At 41.7% G+C, this 20,278-nt stretch overlaps 1 protein-coding gene across 1 annotated transcript in view; it reads left to right on the top strand.

Moving 5' to 3' along the window:
- Positions 1-20,278, top strand: part of ipo11 (importin 11) — an 880,228-nt gene that overhangs the window by 48,772 nt on the left and 811,178 nt on the right. The window contains exon 3 of the mRNA XM_085965921.1: positions 18,713-18,813. Within this exon, the coding sequence (XP_085822047.1) occupies positions 18,713-18,813 (101 nt within the window). The remainder of the gene's footprint in view (positions 1-18,712; positions 18,814-20,278) is intronic.

Here is a 20,278-nt window from a genome sequence, read left to right as displayed (position 1 = left end):
TGCATTCAGATAAAGAACTTTTAAATATGTTTTTAACCCCTACTCTCTGTTTTCTGTTTTGTAGCCAGCTTGCTATCCACTCTTCTACTTGCCCCCTGACTCCGCATGCTCTGATCTTAGCCAAGATTGTACTATATGGTAGCTTATCAAAGGCCTGTGGTAAATCCAAGTATATTACATCTACTGCATTACCCTTGTCTACTCTTTGTGTCACTTCTTCAAAGAATTCAGTAAGGTTGGCCAAGCATCATTTTCCTTTTTGAAATCCGTGTTGTCTATTTTTTATAAATTTTTTCGGTTTCTAGATGTTTTTCTATTACATCTTTGAGTAAGGATTCCATTATCTTTCCTCCCATCGATATTAAGCTAACTGGTCCATAGTTCCCTGGACTTGTTCTGTCTCCCTTTCTATATATAGGAATAACATTAGCTGTCCTCTGGCACTATCCCATTTTCCAATCCTTTTTATAAATATGATGATAGTGCAGCCTTTATCTCTTCCCTAACTATTAGTATTTAATCACATTTAATCCACCTGGACCAGGGGTTTTATACTCTCAAATTTATCTAGTTTATCAATGATCTCTCCCCTTTCTATCTTAAATACCTTTACCTTTTTTGATCTCTTCTAATGTCATGTCTACCCAGTTGATCTCCTTGGTAAATACTGATGCAAAGTAACTATTGCAGCATTCCCTCAGTTCTGTAATGGAGTGTCAAATTTTGGAACAAGGTTTGAACCTACAAGTTTTAACTCGAAGGTAAGTGTACTACCAAAAAAGCCAAACTGACAGTTGGCAATGCAGAGTAGAAGAATTTAGATGGAATAAATACTGCTGTTTTTAAGCTTAGGCACATGAGTTTGTTGAACCTAAATTACCACTTAGGGTGCCTACCATTTTTGCACATACATATAAAAACAGACAATGTGGAGCCCACAGAGATGTATTTGTGTGTTTTTAACTTATGAGGGTCATCTGAATAACAAAATGCCTATTGCTCTTGTCTTTAAAACTGCAAGAAGAAGTGACATTGTGCTATCAAACTTTTTATTTCAATTATGGGATATTTAGCATCCCCTGCACCACTGGAACAAGTAGATGGGGCATAACTGAAGCCATGTTTTGTCTGTTACTGAAATTAAAAATGTGGCAGCAGAATGTGACTTTTTATTGAGGTTTTGTAGAAAAGAGCACTAGTGTCGAAGTCTCGACTCCCGAGTAAGACTCTTAAACACAAAGTATCGTTAAAGCCAGGCTTTATTTGCTTGCAAGGGAAGACTTGTGTAGACAAGGGCTACATCAGACCTCTTCAAAGTAATACAGGAGTTGTAGTATATTTATACAGTACAGAAGCAAAACAGGCTTTCTATGCCACATGACATAGTATTGAATCATAACTGATTACAAAGGCACAGACCTTGCGAATTATTGAAACAAAGTATTCCGGGCTGCGTTAGAATAACGAACGGAAATACCTTGGGATAAGATTAACTAATCCTTTATTATGGGATCTCTCTGTTCCCTCTGTTCTCTCACTGTACCAACTGGGCCTGTGGGCTGATGTTTACCTTATCATGTCCTTGGCTGTTTGTTTGGTAAATGAGGCTCCTTGTTAAGCTTATCACAAACAGGGAGTACGTATATCGCATTCCTAAATTATCTCGTTCCCTTGAAACATGATTAGTGAATCATGCTGTTGGCCATTTTAAAGTTTAAATGGATTTCATTCTATGCCCAGGAAGCCATTTTATGTCTAAATGAAAAACTCTACTTCCACATTCTTCCCTTTTGTCCTTACTAGGACAACATAACTGAAATTAACCTCTTCCTATCGGTCCTCGTACTAAATTTAGATTTTAGCCAAGGATACCGACTTCTTTTCCGTTTGGAACCATCCCCGGGATTTACCTGTATTGATGGTTGACCTTGTTTAAGATTGTCTTTCTTCTCGGTCTATTCTTAGTGTTTGGGCGTGTGTTTTTGTAGGGTTTAATTTTGATTTGATTTCAGGTTTATGTCTTTGTATTTCTGCAGCTTATATTAGCCTGCAGTGTTCTAATTTCCCTGCAGCTTATATTAGCCTGCAGTTCTAGTGCCACTACGCACTTTCTAAAAGACAGGGAACAGCAGCTTATAGAGGAGGACTAATTCATGGCCCACACAGTTTATAACTAACCTGTGGGGTTCTCCTAAGCACAAGTGCTTCTATGTAAGCCCCCAAAGTGCGGACCAAGTGATATACAAAGTCACGACACTGGCTTGTTGTTGAAGGGAGTCCTCTCTCTTTTTCCTAGCCTGCAGTTCCCATTTGAAATGGAAAATGTGTTTTGCAGAAAGAGGAGAGCATGTGGAGTATATATATGTATATATTTGTCTAAGTTTTCTAATCCCTATAATTGTATTTTATTCAATCGTCTCAGTTCCTCATCCAAGGGACCATTCTTTTCCTCTACTGACTTTACTTCTCTCTGTATCATCATATTCATCGCAGGCAAGACTGCCTTGCCTAACCTATTGCAACAACACTTAATCGTTGTGACAAACAGAGCAATGCATACAATCAGGGCTATTACTACTACCAGTCCATGCAATAATATTTGTCCTACTGATCCCAGCCATCCTCCCAATATCCAGTCAGCCCAGCCTTGGTTCTTTGGGTTTTCATACTGACTTACTGCGTCTAGCATATTCGTAAGACATGTACAAAAAAGTATTCATGTGTAATTCTTGTTTCTTTCGGGATCTTTCCCCATCTCCTTGGCATATTAGACTCAGTAGTCCGATTAGTATACAAAATATAAGTAACGTCTTCATTGTTAGTCTTTCAAAATTCAATTGTCTCTATTCGGTGCCTTCTTGCAGTGGGATGCGTGAATCCAGGAAGATCTTTCCTTGACTTTTACAGCTGTGTTTGTAGTCAGGAGCACTTGATATGGTCCTTCGAAGCGTGGTTGCAGACCGTTCTTCCTTTTAAAAACCTTCACGTAGACGTCATCTCCAGGTTCCAAGTCGTGGCACTTTCCCTCTGCTGGACTCGTTTGAGCTTCCTTTACCTGTTGGTGAAAGCTGGAAATACATTTAGTTAATGCGATGCAATAGTTTAGCATAGCCTCGTCCATTTTATGAATGTCCATTTGTTTCACCGTAAATGGTGCCGAAAATGGCAGTCTTAGGGGTCGTCCCATAACAATCTCATGTGGAGACAGTCCATTGGTCCTGTTAGTTGCTGCTCGCATTATCATCAATGCTAAGGGTAATAGTTCGACCCATTTAAGTCCAGTTTCATTGCAAAGTTTAGAAAGTTTATTCTTCAGCACTCCATTATGTCTTTCCACCAGTCCTGTGGATTGTGGATGATAACTGCAGTGAAAATGCTGGTTAATCTGCAAAGCTTTACATAGTTCTTTTATAATTGCTCCAGTGAAGTGCGATCCTCTGTCGCTTGAAAGCTGCATACGTATTCCAAACCTTGGTATGATTTCTTTTAACAAGCACTTTGCTACTGTTACAGCATCATTCTTTTTACATGGGAAAGCTTCGACCCATCTTGAAAACATATCTATAATTACTAACACATACTTAAATCCTAAACATGGAGGTAATTCAATAAAATCCATTTGCAAATTTACAAAAGGGCATGATGGATTCGGGTGGGAGGCAGGCTGTACTTTCTCTGTTTTACCTGGATTCATTTCCTGGCATGTGGTGCACCTTTCACTGATTTGTTTTGCAATTGCCGAAATACCTGGTGCATACCATGTTTGATTAATATAGTCTGCCATCCCCCTTTTGCCCGCATGCGTGAACACATGAACGCATCGGGCAATCCATGGGAGTAAAGATTTAGGCGCCACCATGCGGCCGTCATGGTGAACCCATACCCCTTCAGGCGTTTTAAAGCAAAAATCCCTTGCCCAACTTAACACTTCGTCCGAGTTAGCCTGTGACTGAAAGGCTAAAACATCATTAATAGAAGGTGGGTCATTATCTGATTTCTGTTGACGCAAAACAAAGGCCGAGACCAGTGGCCCTGTGTCCGACAGCGGCTGATTTAGCAGCTCTATCTGACCGCTCGTTACCCAGGGATATCTGATCCTGACTACCTGTATGAGCCTGACATTTAATAACTGAAATCTTAGTGGGACACACTAGAGCCTTCAAAAGATTATTGATTTGCTCAGCATTCTTAATAGTTGATCCTGAGGAAGTTAGAAACCCCCTTAATTTCCAGATCTGTCCATAATCGTGAGCAACTCCAAAAGCATACCTGGAGTCGGTATATATGTTAGCAGTTTGATCAGTAGCCAATATACAAGCTCTGGTAAGAATGAAGAATTCTGCTTGTTGCGCTGAAAATGCCTGAGGTAGTGAGAGCGCTTCCATAACTGAATGATCATCTGAAACGGCATACCCAGCCCTAGGTGATCCCTTGTCATCCCTAAGGGCCGATCCATCCACGTAGAATACCAAGTCACTATTAGGAACAGGAGTTTCAGATAGATCTGTTCGGGCCTTGGTAGCTAACTGGGTAACCGTGTCACAGCAGTGTGGGATTCCATCCTCTTCTGTTGGTAGCAGCGTGGCTGGATTCAAAACTGAACATCTTTGAATTAGGAGATTAGAGTTGGATAACAGTGCAACCTCATATTTGCTGCTACGGGCTGATGTTAGATGCTGAGTGGTGTATTTTGATAACAGAACTTCCACTGAATGTGGTACAAACAAAACAGTTCAGTGATTAAGCGTGATGCCTTGAGCCTGTTGTACAGCGTAATAGGCAGCAGCTAGAATTGGCAGGCATCCAGGCAGGCCGCATGCAACGGGATCCAATTGAGTAACTGTCTTTTATAGTCGTGTCTTTTCCCGTGCCTTCATAAAAGGCAGTGCAATGCAGATTCATGTGCCAGCTGTCTAATTTCAAATCCTTCTGGTACTCTGAGACTGTTCTTGAGGCACGGTGTAGTGCTCCTACAATTATCATTAGTTTATGGCTTATTTCTTGGTTTTCATTTGCCCACTGGTAGACAATGGAGCATTCTTGTAAAAGGCACATAGTACATCTATCGGTCGGACCGTGTATCTGCAGTCCCTTTTCTGAACAAATTATTGTTGCCTGCATTTTGCACAACAAGTCTCTCCCTAAAAGGTTCATGGGGGCGTCGTCTGATAACAAAAAAACACGTTGGCCAGAAAAATTATCTGCTCGTATTTGTAACGGTTGTGACCATGTCAGAGTCTGTGAGACACCAGAAAGTCCTATGCAGGTAACATCCTTGTCAGTGCATGGAATTCCTGTAGCGTATTGTTTTGTCAATAGTGAGGTTGTGGCTCCTGTGTCGACGAGAAAAGGGGCTTTCTTGCCTTGCATATTTATGAATAGATATGGCTCATCTCTAGAATTTAGCGATACTAGTGGTAATTGGAGAGTGTGGGTATTGTTCGGGGCCGTTTCTCCATGTCATGCTGAATAATTTTGCCCTGGGTATCCGAATTGTCCTTCCGTATTTTGACCTCCCCAAGGATTCCCTGTTGTAAAACCTGCCTGCGGACGAGTGTGAACCTGGGCTTGGGTATTTACATTGTTTGGGGCACCTCCCCATCCTTGATTCTGCTGCTTGGGGAACGGGCAGTCGGACTTCCAGTGTCTGATCTGACCATAGTTAAAACACGGAGAGTTTGTGCCTCTTCCGTTCCACTGGCCTCTGCCAGTCCCTCCTCTACTATTTCCTCTAAATCCGCCTCTGTTATACCCTCTACCTCGTCCTCTGTAGTGGCCCTGATAATAAATGGTAGTCTGGGCGGTCGGGGCTGGAGAAGCTGCTTGCTCCATTAACAAGGAAACTTTACTCTTTTGATCTTTATTCCTTTCCTGTATTCCTTTCAAGATTTGTGTCAATTCAGGAATGGTTTTATGTCTCCAGTCAAGGCAAACTAAAGTCAACGGTTCCTTAAGTTCTGTTCTGAGGCCGTTTACAAGGGCTTTAATTAAAGGGATTTGGTAATTTTCTTTTGTCATACCCGAATGCTGTCCCATAACTGCTTCCATTCTTTCTATATAATCCTCAACGTCTTCATCCCTTTTCTGAGTTGTCTCAATTATCTTATCTAGTGTTGATTATATTCTCCTGACTTACAGCACTGGGGTCGGGTGATTCACCACCCGCTGCGCCTTGTTGTTGCACTTCGTATTCAGGAGGCGGGGCTGGTCTTCTGAACCATCCCTGATCCTCGTCATCACTGGAATGAGTCGTGGGCATGGGAGGATATTCACAGGGAGGAGCGGTAGGCTTCGTGTTTTGCCTTAAAGGCATTAGCGTAACCTTTTCTTGTTTAATCAATTTATTCATTAGATCTCTTATTTTTGTTCTCAATTTTACTAGCTAATATGCTGCGTTCCTTATGTTTTTCTGCTTCCCTTTTCCAATCTGAGAAGGCAGACCAATTTACTGACTTTGCACCCCTTTTCCTTGGCAGTTTTCTAGACACGTGATTCTATCTAGATTGAATGTACCATCCACGGGGAAAGGGTGTCTGTCTTTCTTTGTCCATTTAGCCCACTTAGGTAAATCATTTGTGGATATCTGACCATAGTAGGTAAAGACATAAGCGGGAGTTCCCTTTTCTGGGATCTTGCTCTGCGCAGCTCCCATCTTAGTTTGTTTGGTGTTTTTTTTTTAAAACTAGGCTCTCTTCTTCTAGATCGCAAGTTTCACCCCTTACCCCCTTACGATTATTACTGACTGTTCAAAGGACCACAAGTGATGAAAAATAACACGTAGTGACAACAGTCAAAGAAATGATAAGCAATGCAGCTGCCCAAACAGGCAAACAGACCAAATATTCAGACATTTATCTTATACTCTAAACTAAACAAATAGTCAATTCTCAGTTTGCGTTGTACGCCACTACAAGCTGAGTCCTTAACATTTAACTTATACTTTGTGAGAGTTTTCTGTCTTAATGTTGTCAATAGTCAACAAAAAATGGAAAACAATATAGAATCCTTATGCTTTAGTGAGAGGGGCTTGAACCCTCGTAGAAGGTATCTCAACGGAGAAAAATCCTGAACCTGATAATACAGATCTTAAAAAATTACAGTGACAATTCTCAAACGATACTTTCTGCCGCGGGACTCAGCCCCGGCTCAAGGGACCCACCCTTGATCAAGGGACCCACCCTTGATACTGCAGTTTTAACTTGGTACTTTATCTGTCTGGGACTCAGCCCTGTCGACTTTCCTTTTGCCTTCTTTGCCCGATACTTTTTCTTTAAAGACTTGAGTTGTCAGTATTCTCCTTCCTTCAGTGGTCAACAATAAAAGAAGCAAAAGTTACAGAATTCAACTCAAGTCTAAAACATGAGTCTTAACTAGATCGCAGTACTCCCGTCGGAAGAAACAGACCACACCAACTTAATATCTAATGAGAAATCCTTTTATGTGATAAAACATCACTGTGGCCATTCAGGATCTGTCACATGAGTTTGTTGAACCTAAATTACCACTTAGGGTGCCTACCATTTTTGCACATACATATAAAAACAGACAATGTGGAGTCCACAGAGATGTATTTGTGTGTTTTTAACTTATGAGGGTCATCTGAATAACAAAATGCCTATTGCTCTTGTCTTTAAAACTGCAAGAAGTGGTGACATTGTGCTATCAAACTTTTTATTTCAATTATGGGATATTTAGCATCCCCTGCACCACTGGAACAAGTAGATGGGGCATAACTGAAGCCATGTTTTGTCTGTTACTGAAATTAAAAATGTGGCAGCAGAATGTCACTTTTTATTGAGGTTTTGTAGAAAAGAGCACTAGTTATTTTGTTATTGAGGTGACTGAAATTTATTCACATGGATACACCTCTTTGGAACCCATCTTTATATATAGGTTGAGTTCAAATCTGAATTGTTTTAGTTGCCAGTTAGCATTTGACTGATGAAAGGTGGACTGCGATGCTGCTGTGTATTCACGTTGCCCTTTTTAAAAAAAAATGGTTTTTTAACATTTTATTTTTTTAAATCTCATTTTTGGTGGAGAATAAATAACCAGTGAATAATTCGTTAGTGCAGAAATTCAATTAAATTGCGAAATGGAAAGAAGCACTTTGGATAAAAGATTTTCAAAGTGACAGCAAATAGGTGCTTACACTGAGGTTATATATTCACAACTTTTTATATGTAGCCAGAAATGTTAAGCGAGAAAGATGTGCAACAGTGAATTGATAAAGTAGTGAATAAATGGGATTAACTGCCCATGTAAAAAGATTTTAATGCATTTTTTTTACTTCTATTAATTTATATTAATATGGTAACAATTTCCTTTTTAGGTTAGCTGACTGTCTGATGCATCATACTTGAATCTCTAAACCAAGCTGCTGTGAAATCCATTAGTTTCCATTTGTTTGATAGAGTTTGCACCCTTTTCCTGTAGGGATATAACAAATTTACCCAAGCCCAGAGACATTGGGTGCAGGTTGGTAATATCCAGGGGTTAGGGACCCCCCGAGTGTGTATTGGGGCATGTTTGGAGGTTTACCAGCAAAACAACTTAGTTTCCAGCACAGAACACTGGTAAGATTCCTGCTTTTTGTCCAGCCAGGACAATTCTGTTTGATGAAGGATTTGCTTGTAGGGTTAGCTGGTGCCTCCAGTAACATCTGCCCCATGAAGCTTCATCAACAAGTTAGCTGGTTGATCCATTATGGACAACACCTTAAGAGTATTGCAGGCCTGCCTGACTCTGGCATCAGATTATGTATCTACAACAGATGAACTCTGTTCTGATCTCCTATTGCCACATATCATCTTGGAGCTAACTTGACCCCAAAAAGACCCCCAAAAAACCCCACTAACCTCCCCCCCCCCCCCCCCCCCCCCAAGCCAATGAAGATAGATATACTGTGTTTAGCAGTTTAATTATGAAAAACAACTCCACTGCTGGAATATAATACTTTTGTTGAAGTGTATATTCCAAATTGTTTTTTTATTTCATCATCCCGCACAAACTAAAAATGATTTGTAATCACAGTAGAAAGATTTGTATTTAATATTCTAGGATATCCCACTGTTCTTGGTTATTAGTGGTGGCCTTATCTGTCCAGTTGCCTTACATTGATGCCTAATTATGATGAGAAGTCAAGAACAAAGAAAAACAGTGCATGATACAAAACTGGCGTAAGCATATGTAGGTTGGTCGTAATTTTTGGCATGTCTTTCTCAGTGCTGCAGTATTTACTATTTGTAAATTTTGCAGTTATAAATCCATTGTAAGGTCACAAGATATATACAGATGAGGAAGGCCATTTGACCCATTTTTGCTAGTTCATTCAGAAAGACCCTACAGATCCTCCATCACGGTATCCAACTGTTTCTTAAATGATTCCAGCATTTTTGACATCTGCAGAAGTCTATTCCATGTGTTTGACACTTTGTAAATTTCCTGACAGTCTTAAATTTACACTTCACTAGATTGAATTTGTGTTCCCTTGCACTTCAGTCATGGTTCAATTTGAAGTATTGTCCTGGGTTTAACTTATCCAAGCAGTTTACAATTTTCATAACCATATGGTCAATTTTCAGTTGCTTTCTTTTAAAACTGAAAAACCCAAATTTCTGCAGTCTTTCCGTGTAACCCAGCCCTCTGACACCAGGTATCTTGGAATTGCATCCAGTATTTGCATATCTCCCTTGTGTTTGTGATTAGAATGGAGACAGACAAGATATGGTCTAACTAGAGGATTATATAACTTGAGCGTGACATTCTTCAACTTGTACTGCACAGTTTTCATTACATTGTTTTTTCTAAACTTTTGAAAGCTAAAGTGTGTTGCTGTTGTGCTTAGAGTGGTTGCTTCATTGTTTTTGTTGACTAAAAGGAATATTACTGTACATTTGGCAATTAAATTAAAATTAATGAAAAACTAAAGTTTAAAATTATTTCGAGTACTAAAACACTAGTCAATAGTTTTCAATATTTAGAAGAGATGCTGGAAATTGACACAGATAAATAAATAAAGACCTAGTTGCTTAAGCACAAGTTGTTTATTCCTCAGTAATTCTTGTTGTTCGGTGAGAAGTGAAGCAACAATTGACATGTAAAAAATAATTCCAAAGATTTCCTGAAAAGATTAGAATAAATATGGGAAGCAGAAATCTACATTATTGACGAACAATTTTTTCCAACCCTAATACTAAATAGTACTAAAATTTAGGAGCAAAAGACAGACAGAAATTAGGGCAAATTTTTTTGTTGTTGATAACTTATAAGTAAAATAAGACTAAAATTTAAGGTCCAGAGAGGTGACTAAAGCTAAAGTTAAAATGATTTCTAGGACTAAACATTGGTTGCTTCCCTGATTCTAAATTTTTCTTTCCTTGAAGGCCGATATGTCTATAATGATTTTACAGTTGGAATACCATTGCATACATCTCTAAATTACAAATTCTGCACTTCATTGGAGACAATATCTAAGTATAAACGTAGAGTATAATAAGGTTTAAGATAATGATTGAAAGAGACATAAATAGTACAAAGACCAAAGTAATACATTGGTAAATAGCCAGCTATGAGGGAATAAAGATGGAGCTAAGGAAGGCAAAGTAAACTGGAGAAAAATATTGACAAAGAATAGAACAACAGTGGGCAATATTTTGAGAGGTGAATTCCTTTTCACTGAAGAGGCTATCAAAGAGGAAATGACAACAGTAGAAGTTAAGAGGGATATTACAGTAGTTAAGATGGAAAGAAAGGAGATACTAGACAAATTAGCCAAACTGAAGGAGAAAAAATCCCCAGGTCCAGATGAATTATACCTGGGGAAACTAGGGAGGAGATAACAGATGCACTAGTATCCATATATGAAAAATCATTACTGATGTAATAAAACTCAATACGCACTTTGTTTGAGCATAAAGCAAGGCTTTAATCAAATTGTTTCAGAACATGGAGGTCTAGTTGTACTTCACTAGTTCCTTGCCTTACATAATGTCCCTGGAAAGCTGGGGCCGATGCCCGAGTATTTATACCCCTTGGACGGCGCCACCAGCTGGCCGTCCAGCGTTATTTCACGAGTAGTTTCTGGATGAATGATGAGATTTATAACATTCTTCCTGCCTAAAAGATTTGGAAGTCCGACAACTTCCTCTTAGCGGATCAGGCAGACCACGAATAGCTGCAGCCTTTTAGATTTTTGTTTATGGCTAGAAGGCATGTCTCCCCAGACCGTGTCTTGGTCCCTGGGCCGCTTGATCCGTACCAGTGGATCGACAGGGCCCGTGTTGCTCTGATCGACCCGAGGGAGGCTGGGGAGATCGTGACTCCAGGTGCGGGTCCCCACAGGCGCAGAACTGGCTTCATCCTGTTGGATAGCTGGGGATTGGCCGGGGTCCTGGCCTCGGGTGGCCATCCCACGGGGAGCGCTCGGCTCCCCGAGTGGATCCAGTGGGGCAACTGGCAGATCTCTCGATGCCCCAGGTAGGCCGTCATCTTCAGGGGAGCGCAGAGTGTCGGCATCATCCCCGTGGGTCCCTCTATCTGTCGAGTCCGTGGAACTGGCCGGACAGGGAGCCAGGTCCCGGAGCAAAACGGTGGACTCCCGGCCATCAGGGTACCGCACGTGCGCGTACATGGGGTTGAGGTCCATGAGTTCCACCTCATCGACGAGAGGATCGGTTTTAGACGATCGGACGAATCTTCGGAGCAGCACGGGGCCGGGAGCTGCCAACCATGACGGTTGAGACGTCCCATGGGTAGAGCGACGCTGGAAGCTGAAGAATCGCTCGTGAGGTGTGTCGTTGGTAGACGTATAAAGGAGAGACCTGATGGAATGCAACACGTCAGGGAACATAGTTTCCCACTGCTGGTCTGGTAGGTTGCGTGACCTCAGCGGAAGACGAACAGCGTTCCAAATGATAGCGTTGTATCTCTCAACCTGTCTGTTACCGATGGGATGGTACGGTGTCGTTTTACTTGTGGCGAATCCCCGTTGGGAGAGAGAACTTTTGAGTTCGCTTGACATGAAGGAGGTACCCCGATCAGAGTGGATGAAATTGGCCGTACCGCAAAGGGAAAAGACTTGATCAAGGCATTTGATCACTGTGGAAGTAAGCATATTGGGACAGGGGAAAGCAAAGGGAAAGTGTGAATATTCGTCCACCATAGTCAGTAAGTAGGTGTTTCGCGTTGAGGAGGGTAATGGCCCTTTAAAGTCAATGCTGAGTCGGTACATAGCGTGTATGAGCGAGCCATCCGATGGACGGAGAAATTGCGGTTTTAATTCCGCACATTCTACAGGAGGAGCACGTTCTTTTCACATCTTCCGTAGAAAATGGGAGATTTTTAGATCGCACAAAGTGCAACATACAGGTAACCCCAGGATGGCATAAGTCAGTATGAAGATCCGCCAGAGTCGAAGTTGACATAGAAGAGCAGAATGCCCGCGTGAGGGTATCCGGGGCCACATTCTCTTTGCTGGGCCGATAATGTATGGTGTATCCAAAGGCGGCCAATTCCATCCTCCAGAGTTGTATTTTGTTATTCTTGATCTTAGTGCGTTTCCGGTTATCCAGCATAAAGGCCATGGAGCGCTGATCGATTATAAGTGTGAAATGGCGACGAGCGAGAAAATGACTCCATTTATGTACCGCTTCGATGATGGCCGTAGCCTCCTTCTCGACAGGAGGATAATGGAGCTCGCTACCCTGCAAAGTGCTGGACAGAAATGCAATGGGTCGACCACCTTGATTCAAGGTAGCAGAGATCGCCACATCCGATGCATCGCACTCGACTATGAAAGGAAGATTTTCATCAGTGGAACGAAGCGTGGCTTTTTCCAGTTGTCGCTTGAGGAGGTTGAAAGCTGAAATAGCCGTTGCCTCTAACGGAAATGACTTTGCGTGAAGCAGGGGCTGGATCTTGTCGGAGAAGTGGGGTATCCGTTTTGCATAATAGGCGAACATGCCAAGTGCCCGACGAAGGGAGCCGAGATTCATAGTGGGAGGGAGCTCCTGAAGTGGACAAAGTCACTCCAGATCCGGTTTGATGACACCGTTGCCCACCCAGTAGCCAAGGATGTTGACTGATGGTACTGATTTCACAGATTTGGACGGAGAACGTCAAAATATTTCTGGAGGTTGGCATCATGCTCCTTCTGGTCATGACCAGCAATGGTGATATTATCCAGATATGGAAATGTGTCCGTTAAGTTCTCCTGTTTGACTAGGCTATCCATTGCCCGTTGAAAGACGGCCACCCCATTGGTGACCCCAAATGGAAGGCGACCATTGGCCTCGAAGGCCGTATACTTTTTGTCGGAGTCCTTTAACGGCACTTGATGATATGTGCTCTTTAAATCAAAAGTTGAAAGTACCTTGTAGTTGGCAAGCTTATTGACCATGTCATCGATGCGTGGTAGTGGGTGAGCATCCAGATCGGTATACTGGTTAATAGTTTGCGAGTAATCGATGCAAAGACGTTTCTTGTGTTGCTTCAGAGGATTTTTAACAACGACGACTTGAGCCCGCCAGGAAGGTGAACATGGCTCAATGATACCGTCAGCTAGATGGTGAGAGATTTCTGCCTCGATAAAGGATCGACCATCTTGGCTGAAACGTCGTGATTTAGTGACTATGGGCTTACATCGGGGGGAAAGATTGGCAAACGAGGGCTCGTCGAGCGAAAGCGCACAAAGCGGTACTTTGGAAATAGTAAGCTCCGGCTTTGACCCTTCAAACTCGAAGGTGAGTCTTTTGTGTTTCTGGAAATCCTGTCCCAGGAGCACATCACTGCTTAGGTTTTTGAGCACCCCGAGCCGGGTGGAGAAATAAGTGCGGTCATTGAGAATAAGGTCGACAAGACAAAAGCAGGAAGAATTGGTGGTCAGTGTTGTCAGAGCCATTGCAATTTCCCTGTCCGAGGGGTAAATACGCAGTTTTAACTTAATGACAGCCCGCTCACTAATGAAGCTGTCAGAGCTGCATGAGTCGATTAGTGCACTCAAAATGTGTCCATTTACCGAAACCTTCGTGGCTGCATGGGACAGGCTTTGGGGAAAAACAGCTGTGATGGGAGGAGGGGCAGTTTTACCCTTGAGAGCTGTAACCTTAGTAGTGGTTCTTGGGGGAGGAGCAGTTTTATGAAAGTAGCTGCAAAACTAACAGGAGCTCTCGACCGGTATACCATAGAAAGGTGGCCTTTCTTGCTGCAATTATTGCAGGCCGCATTACGAGCGGGACAAAATTTCCTATAATGGAACGCACCTCCACAGAAGAAACACTTCCTACCAGATTGCCAAGATGCCGCTAGGGCGGGGTCGTCATCAGTGTAGGTTTCTCGGGTAGGGTTGTCAACAGTCGAGTTGGAGTCGTCATCCGTGCGGGCTTCCGCCCAAGGCATATCGAAAGAGTCACTAAAAGTGATAGCAGCAGCCTGTGCACGTGGTGAAAGATAGGAGTCTGCATTCCTCTTTGCTAAGTCCAGAGAACATGCCTAGTCATAGGCAGCCTGTAACTTGAGGGTTTTATTCTCCAACAGACGCAATCCCATTAATAAAGGAATCACGAATGAACTCCTCCTGGTACTGCTCAGCTGTAACAGTTTTAAGATTACAATCCTTGCTGAGCCTGCGAAGTTTCTGAAGGAATTCATCAAGTGATTCCCCGGGTTGTTGTCGAGTTGTGGCCAGTAGATGCTGAGCAAAAATTTCATTTGGGCAGTTGACATATAGTTGTTGTAGTATTTGGATAGCAGCGTCATAATCTACACAGTCTTCGATATAATCAAACACATGAGGGGATACAAAATTAGCAAGCATTCGTAACTTGTTAGGAACATTCTCACCACACTCCTCAAGGAAGTTGCTAAAGGTACGATACTAGTGTTTCCATACCTTAGCGGCTGTAAGTGAATTCAGGTCCAGGTCAAGATGGGCGGGGCTGAGTAGTTTCTCCATGATGGATCGATTACTTGTCTAAGTTCCTTTCTACGGTTCGAGTCGTAGCTGGCTGTTCCCGAATCACCCAAAGCGTGGAGTCGATAACAAGTTGACTAAATTGACGTAATAAAACTCTACGCACTTGGTTTAAGCATAAAACAAGGCTTTAACAACTTGTTTCAGAACATGGAGGTCTAGTGGTACTTCACTAGTTCCTTGTCTTACAAAATGTCCCTGGAAAGCTGGGGCCGACGCCCGAGTATTTATACTCCTTGGACGGCGCCACCAGCTGGCCGTCCAGCATTATTTCACGAGTAGTTTTTTGATGAAGGATGAGATTTATAACAATTACAAAAAGGAATAGTGCCAGAGAACTGGTGAACAGCAAATGTAATACCTATCTTCAAAAAGGGAGATAGAAATAATCCAGGGAACTATAGATAAGTTAGTTTAACGGCAGAAAAGATCAGATAACAAAACATCTGACTGAGGATAAAATTTGAAAAAAAATAGTCAGCATAGCTTTCTAAAAGAAAGGTCATATTTAACTAACCTTATTGAATTATTCGAAGAAATATCAGTATGCAAGGGTAGTGCAGTGGATATGGTATACATAGATGTTCAGAAGGCCTTCGATAAGGTGCCACATAGGAGACCCATGGCAAAGTCCAGGCCAGGTAGCAGAATGAATTGAAAGATGGTGACAAAACAGAAAACGGGGTAGGAGTTAATAGAAGTTACTCGGACTGGCAGAAAGTTGGAAGTAGTGTCCTGCAGAAATCCGACTTGGGACCACTGTTCTTTATCAAATGATTTGGACTCGGAAATTCAAAGAATGGTGTCAAAATACAAATTTGGGAGCGTATAGCTAATGATGTGGAAGGCTGCACCAAAATACAAGATGACATAAACAGACATACAGCATGGGTGGATAAATAGCATATTAAATTCAATATAGTGAAGTGTTCGGTGGTTCATTTTGGTAGGAGGAATAAAGATGCCACTTATTCTTTTAAAAGTAAGAAACTATATGGGGTAGAGGAGTGAAACGATCTGGAAATGCAGATACATAAATCGTTAAAAGTAGCAACACAAGTTGATCAAATAGATTAATCTAGATTTATTTCTAGAGTAATAGAACGCAAAAGTAGAGAGGTAATGTTAAATTTATCTAGAATCTTGGTTAGACCACACTTGGAGTACTATGTGCATTTCTGGCCTCCTTACTACAAATGGGATATTGTATTATGGAGTAAATGCAGAAAAGATTTATGTTATCATCAGTGGCAGCAAGTGGCTCAGTTGGGTAGCGCCCTCATCTCTGAGTCAGAAGATTGTGGGTTCAAGTCCCACTCCAGCGATTTTAGCATAAAAATCTTGGCTGACAGTCCAGTGCAGTACTGAGGGAGTGCTGCACTGTCTTTCAGATGATAGGTTAAACCGAGGCCCCGTCTATACTCTTGGGTGGACGGAAAAGATCCCATGGCACTATTTCGAAGAGGAGGAGGGGAGTTATCCCCGGTGTCCTGGCCAATATTTATCCCTCAATCAACATAACTAAAACAAATTATCTGGTCATTATCACATTGCTGGTTGTGGGAGTTCGCTGTGCGCAAATTGGCTGCCGCGTTTCCAACATTACAACAGTGACTACACTTCAAATAGTACTTCATTGGCTTTAAAGTGCTTTGGGATGTCCAGTGGTTGTGAAAGGTGCTATATGTCTTTTCAGAATAGAGAGGGTGCAACCATCATGAAAAATTGAGCAGGGAAAGAGAATACTTTAAATTACAGAGATCATCAATAGGGTGAATGTGGAGAAACTGTTTCCACTTGTGGTTGAGTCCAGAACAAGGTGGCAAGGTCCAGAATAAGATAGCCTCTAACAGATCAAATAAAGAATATAGGAGGAATTTCTCTACACAGTTACTGCTGAGAATGTGGAACTCACTGGCACATGGACTGGTTGAAGCAGATAAGGTTGATGCATTTAAGGGGAGGCTTGATGCATTCATGAGGGAGAAGGGAATAGAGGAATAAGATGACAGGGTGGGAAAAGGTAATTAGAGTGGGAGGAGGCTCATGTGGAATATAAACACTGGCATAGCCCAGTTGGCCTGAATGGCCTGTCCCTGTAATGGAATACATTGTTCATAAGCGATTAATGTAGAATATTTTTTCCTGCATTGCTGCACTGTGTCCACCACTTTGCTGGAATATGTTATTTTCATTTAGCCTGGTCAGAGGCTTTCTCTGCATCAATGGAAATTATTGCGACAGTTTGAGTTACACGGCAGAATGGCTGCTTTGATCAGGGTGCGTCAATTTAGTAACATGATCATTCAGGTGTCTCAGCAGAATCTTTAGTTCTCAGCCATTGTGCATCAAGGTGTAGACTGTAAGAAGGATACCATGAAATGACGTTTATCCTTTTAAGGATTATAAAAGTCATTTGTGACCATACTTCCAGAATGGACTCTGTAGAAATCTTGTGGCAAATATAAGGAAGATAATTCAAATGCAATTTCCCCCCCAAAATAGGACCTGCTATCCAGGACAGAGCATGAATCCATTCCTTGCAAGGTTTCCTTCAGGAGTTAGAGTTTCTAGCAACTTGTGTTTCACAAATATACAATTATTTTAAGTAATCTTTATTAAAACCTTAAATCAGCTTGTGTCCATCAAGCACATTGTCTTTTTTAAAATTAATTGTTATATCAGACCACTACAAGCTTTTTGATTTTTTTTTTAGATATTTCATCTTGAAGAAATCTTAATATTCCCTATATAACTATAGATCTTAACCACCGCTCCCATTTTCTCTCTGGACAGTGGGTGCTGGCAATGGAGGATAGCTGCGCCAGAGCCACTGGGAGGGGAAGAGGTGTAAACTAGTGCTTGGGGTGGAGATCCCCTATCAGTACATGGCCGGTTGAGTGGTTCTCGCCCTGGGGTCTACCAACCTTTCATCCACAACACTCCTCGGCCATGGGATCCTCCCTATCTCCCTATATTTGATAGAATTCCCATGCTTCCCTCCTCCTCTGCTATTCTGCTATAACCATTTACACCTCATCTGGAGTTATCTTTTGTTTCTATACATGTCTCAATATCACCTTATTTTTGCCTTGCACTATCATCTCTGAATTGTCATTTAATCACTCCTGCCCTCCACACCCTATCACACACACCTTCATTTGGTTCTTTCCCTGTCCCCTTTTTCTCGGCTCTGTACTTGGTTAAAAGCTGTCTATCTCTAACATCTTCCAGTTCTGATGAAAAGTCATTGACCCAAAACATTTACTCTGTTTCCCTCTCCACAGATGTTGTCTGACCACCTGAGTGTTACCAGCATTTTCTGTTTTTATTTCGGATTTCCAGCATCTGCAGTATTTTGCTTTTGTATAAGTTTCTGATGGCCTTGTTAATTTCAGCGAGAACATGAATTTTCACTGTGATGTTTATATCATTAGATGTTGATTGCCAGTACCAGTAACAGTAACAGGGAGGCTCAATTTCAGTTTAGAGAAGAACGCTATAAATTCATCTGAAAACCAACATAGCAATCAAAGGACAAGCTGGTTTGATTCCTGAACCCAATATGATGGTCATTGTGCAAGTTCAGAATTTCCAAACCTGTTTAATGAGAAGTTAAGCATGGAGGAAGAATACATTTCTGATGTAAAACTTACATTTCTATCTAGCTAATTTATATAGCTTTTAAAAAATCTGCCCACATCATTCTGCTAAATTAATGTATTTATTGTATTTTTACAGCATATCTTCACTAATCACACACTAGATGTAAATGTACGATGGCTTGCCGTGTTGTACTTCAAAAATGGAATTGATCGTTACTGGCGACGTATTGCTCCACAGTAAGTACTTCAGTTGTGCCGTAGGAATCTTATTAAGCTTATGTTTTGTTTTCAGGCTTATTGAACATTTAGGAAATCAGACAGATTTCCATTATCCTTAGAGCAAACCACTTGGGTGCCAAGATGTTGGGTAAAACTGCAATTACATGTTCCTGGTTAGCCTGATGAGTTCTCTTATCTTTCCGGTATGGTATTCTTGATTAAGTCTCCCTGGTTGGGGTTTTTACAGTTTATTGGACTGCAGGAAACATAGTAGATGGGATTTGCCCATTGTTGAAGACTTGGTGGAAGGGCAGAAATTGATACAAAAAGAAAAAGATCGGAAACAGTAGCAAAAGACCTCGGGGATTGGGGGGGGGGGGGGGTGGGGGGGAGGGGAATTAAAAGAACTTGAGGTCAAATAAGACATATAAAGCAAGTGAAGAGTAGAATGAAAGGAGATCAGAGGAAAACAGAAAATTAATGAAGTACAAGTATGAAATTGTCCTGAAATTGGGAAAGACACCCCATGATATTCAGTGACATTATCATCACCGAATCCCCCACCATCAACATCCTGGGAATCGCCAGTGACCGGAAACTCAACTGGATCAGCCACATAATTGCCGTGGCTACTCGAGCAGGTGGTACGCTGATTATCCTGTGGCAAATGGCTCACCTCTGCCCAAAGCCTCTCGACCACCTACAAGGCACATGTCAGGAATGCGGTGGAATACTCTCCACTTATCTGGATTGGTGCAGCTGCAACAATAGTCGAACTCAACACCATCCAGGACAAAAGCAGTCACCACGTGCAATGGAACACCATCACCTCCAAGCCAAAATCTTGGAAATCCCTACCCAACAGCATTGTGGGAGTAGCTTCACCACGTGGACTTCAGCGGTTCCAGAAGAAGGCCCACCACCACCTTCTTGAGGGCAACTTGGGAAGTGGGATAAATGCTGGCCTTGCCAGTGACGCCCATATCCCAAGAATGAATAAATTTTTAAAAAAAGACATGCATTGCAGCAGCTTTTCAGTGAAGTATATTGTCAGTGGTGTTTATGCATATTAAAAAGTGGCTTTTGTGTTAATAACCTTGTTTTGCTTTACTTAATGGTGATTGTCCTTGGTTTGCCTTATATAATATAAATTCATTGCAGGTTAGTGTGACTATGTCTTTAGGTGTGATGATGAGACTGAACAAGATACTATTGATGTTCCTGTTCACGTTCTTGAAATTAATTTGACCTCAGTAGAAGCTGTAATTTTAGGGGTAGTCATTTATGCTCATCAGTTATGAGGCTGAACTATGTGCTAGCTAGAGCCGGCTAAATTTTCCAACAGTTTTTTTTCCTCAACGGAACGTGACTTCGTAATAAACCAATTAAAGCGTCACCCATAGCTCAGTAGCACTCTCGCCTCTGAGTCAGAAGGTTATGGATTCAAACCTCATTCTAGGACTTGAGTACATAACCTAGATTG

This window comes from Somniosus microcephalus, chromosome 2, assembly GCF_052327205.1.
Source record: "Somniosus microcephalus isolate GS21.2 chromosome 2, FLI_Smic_1.0, whole genome shotgun sequence".
Lineage (NCBI taxonomy): Eukaryota > Metazoa > Chordata > Chondrichthyes > Squaliformes > Somniosidae > Somniosus > Somniosus microcephalus.
Note: the sequence above shows the minus strand (reverse complement) of the source record. Positions and strands in the feature narration are given on the sequence as shown.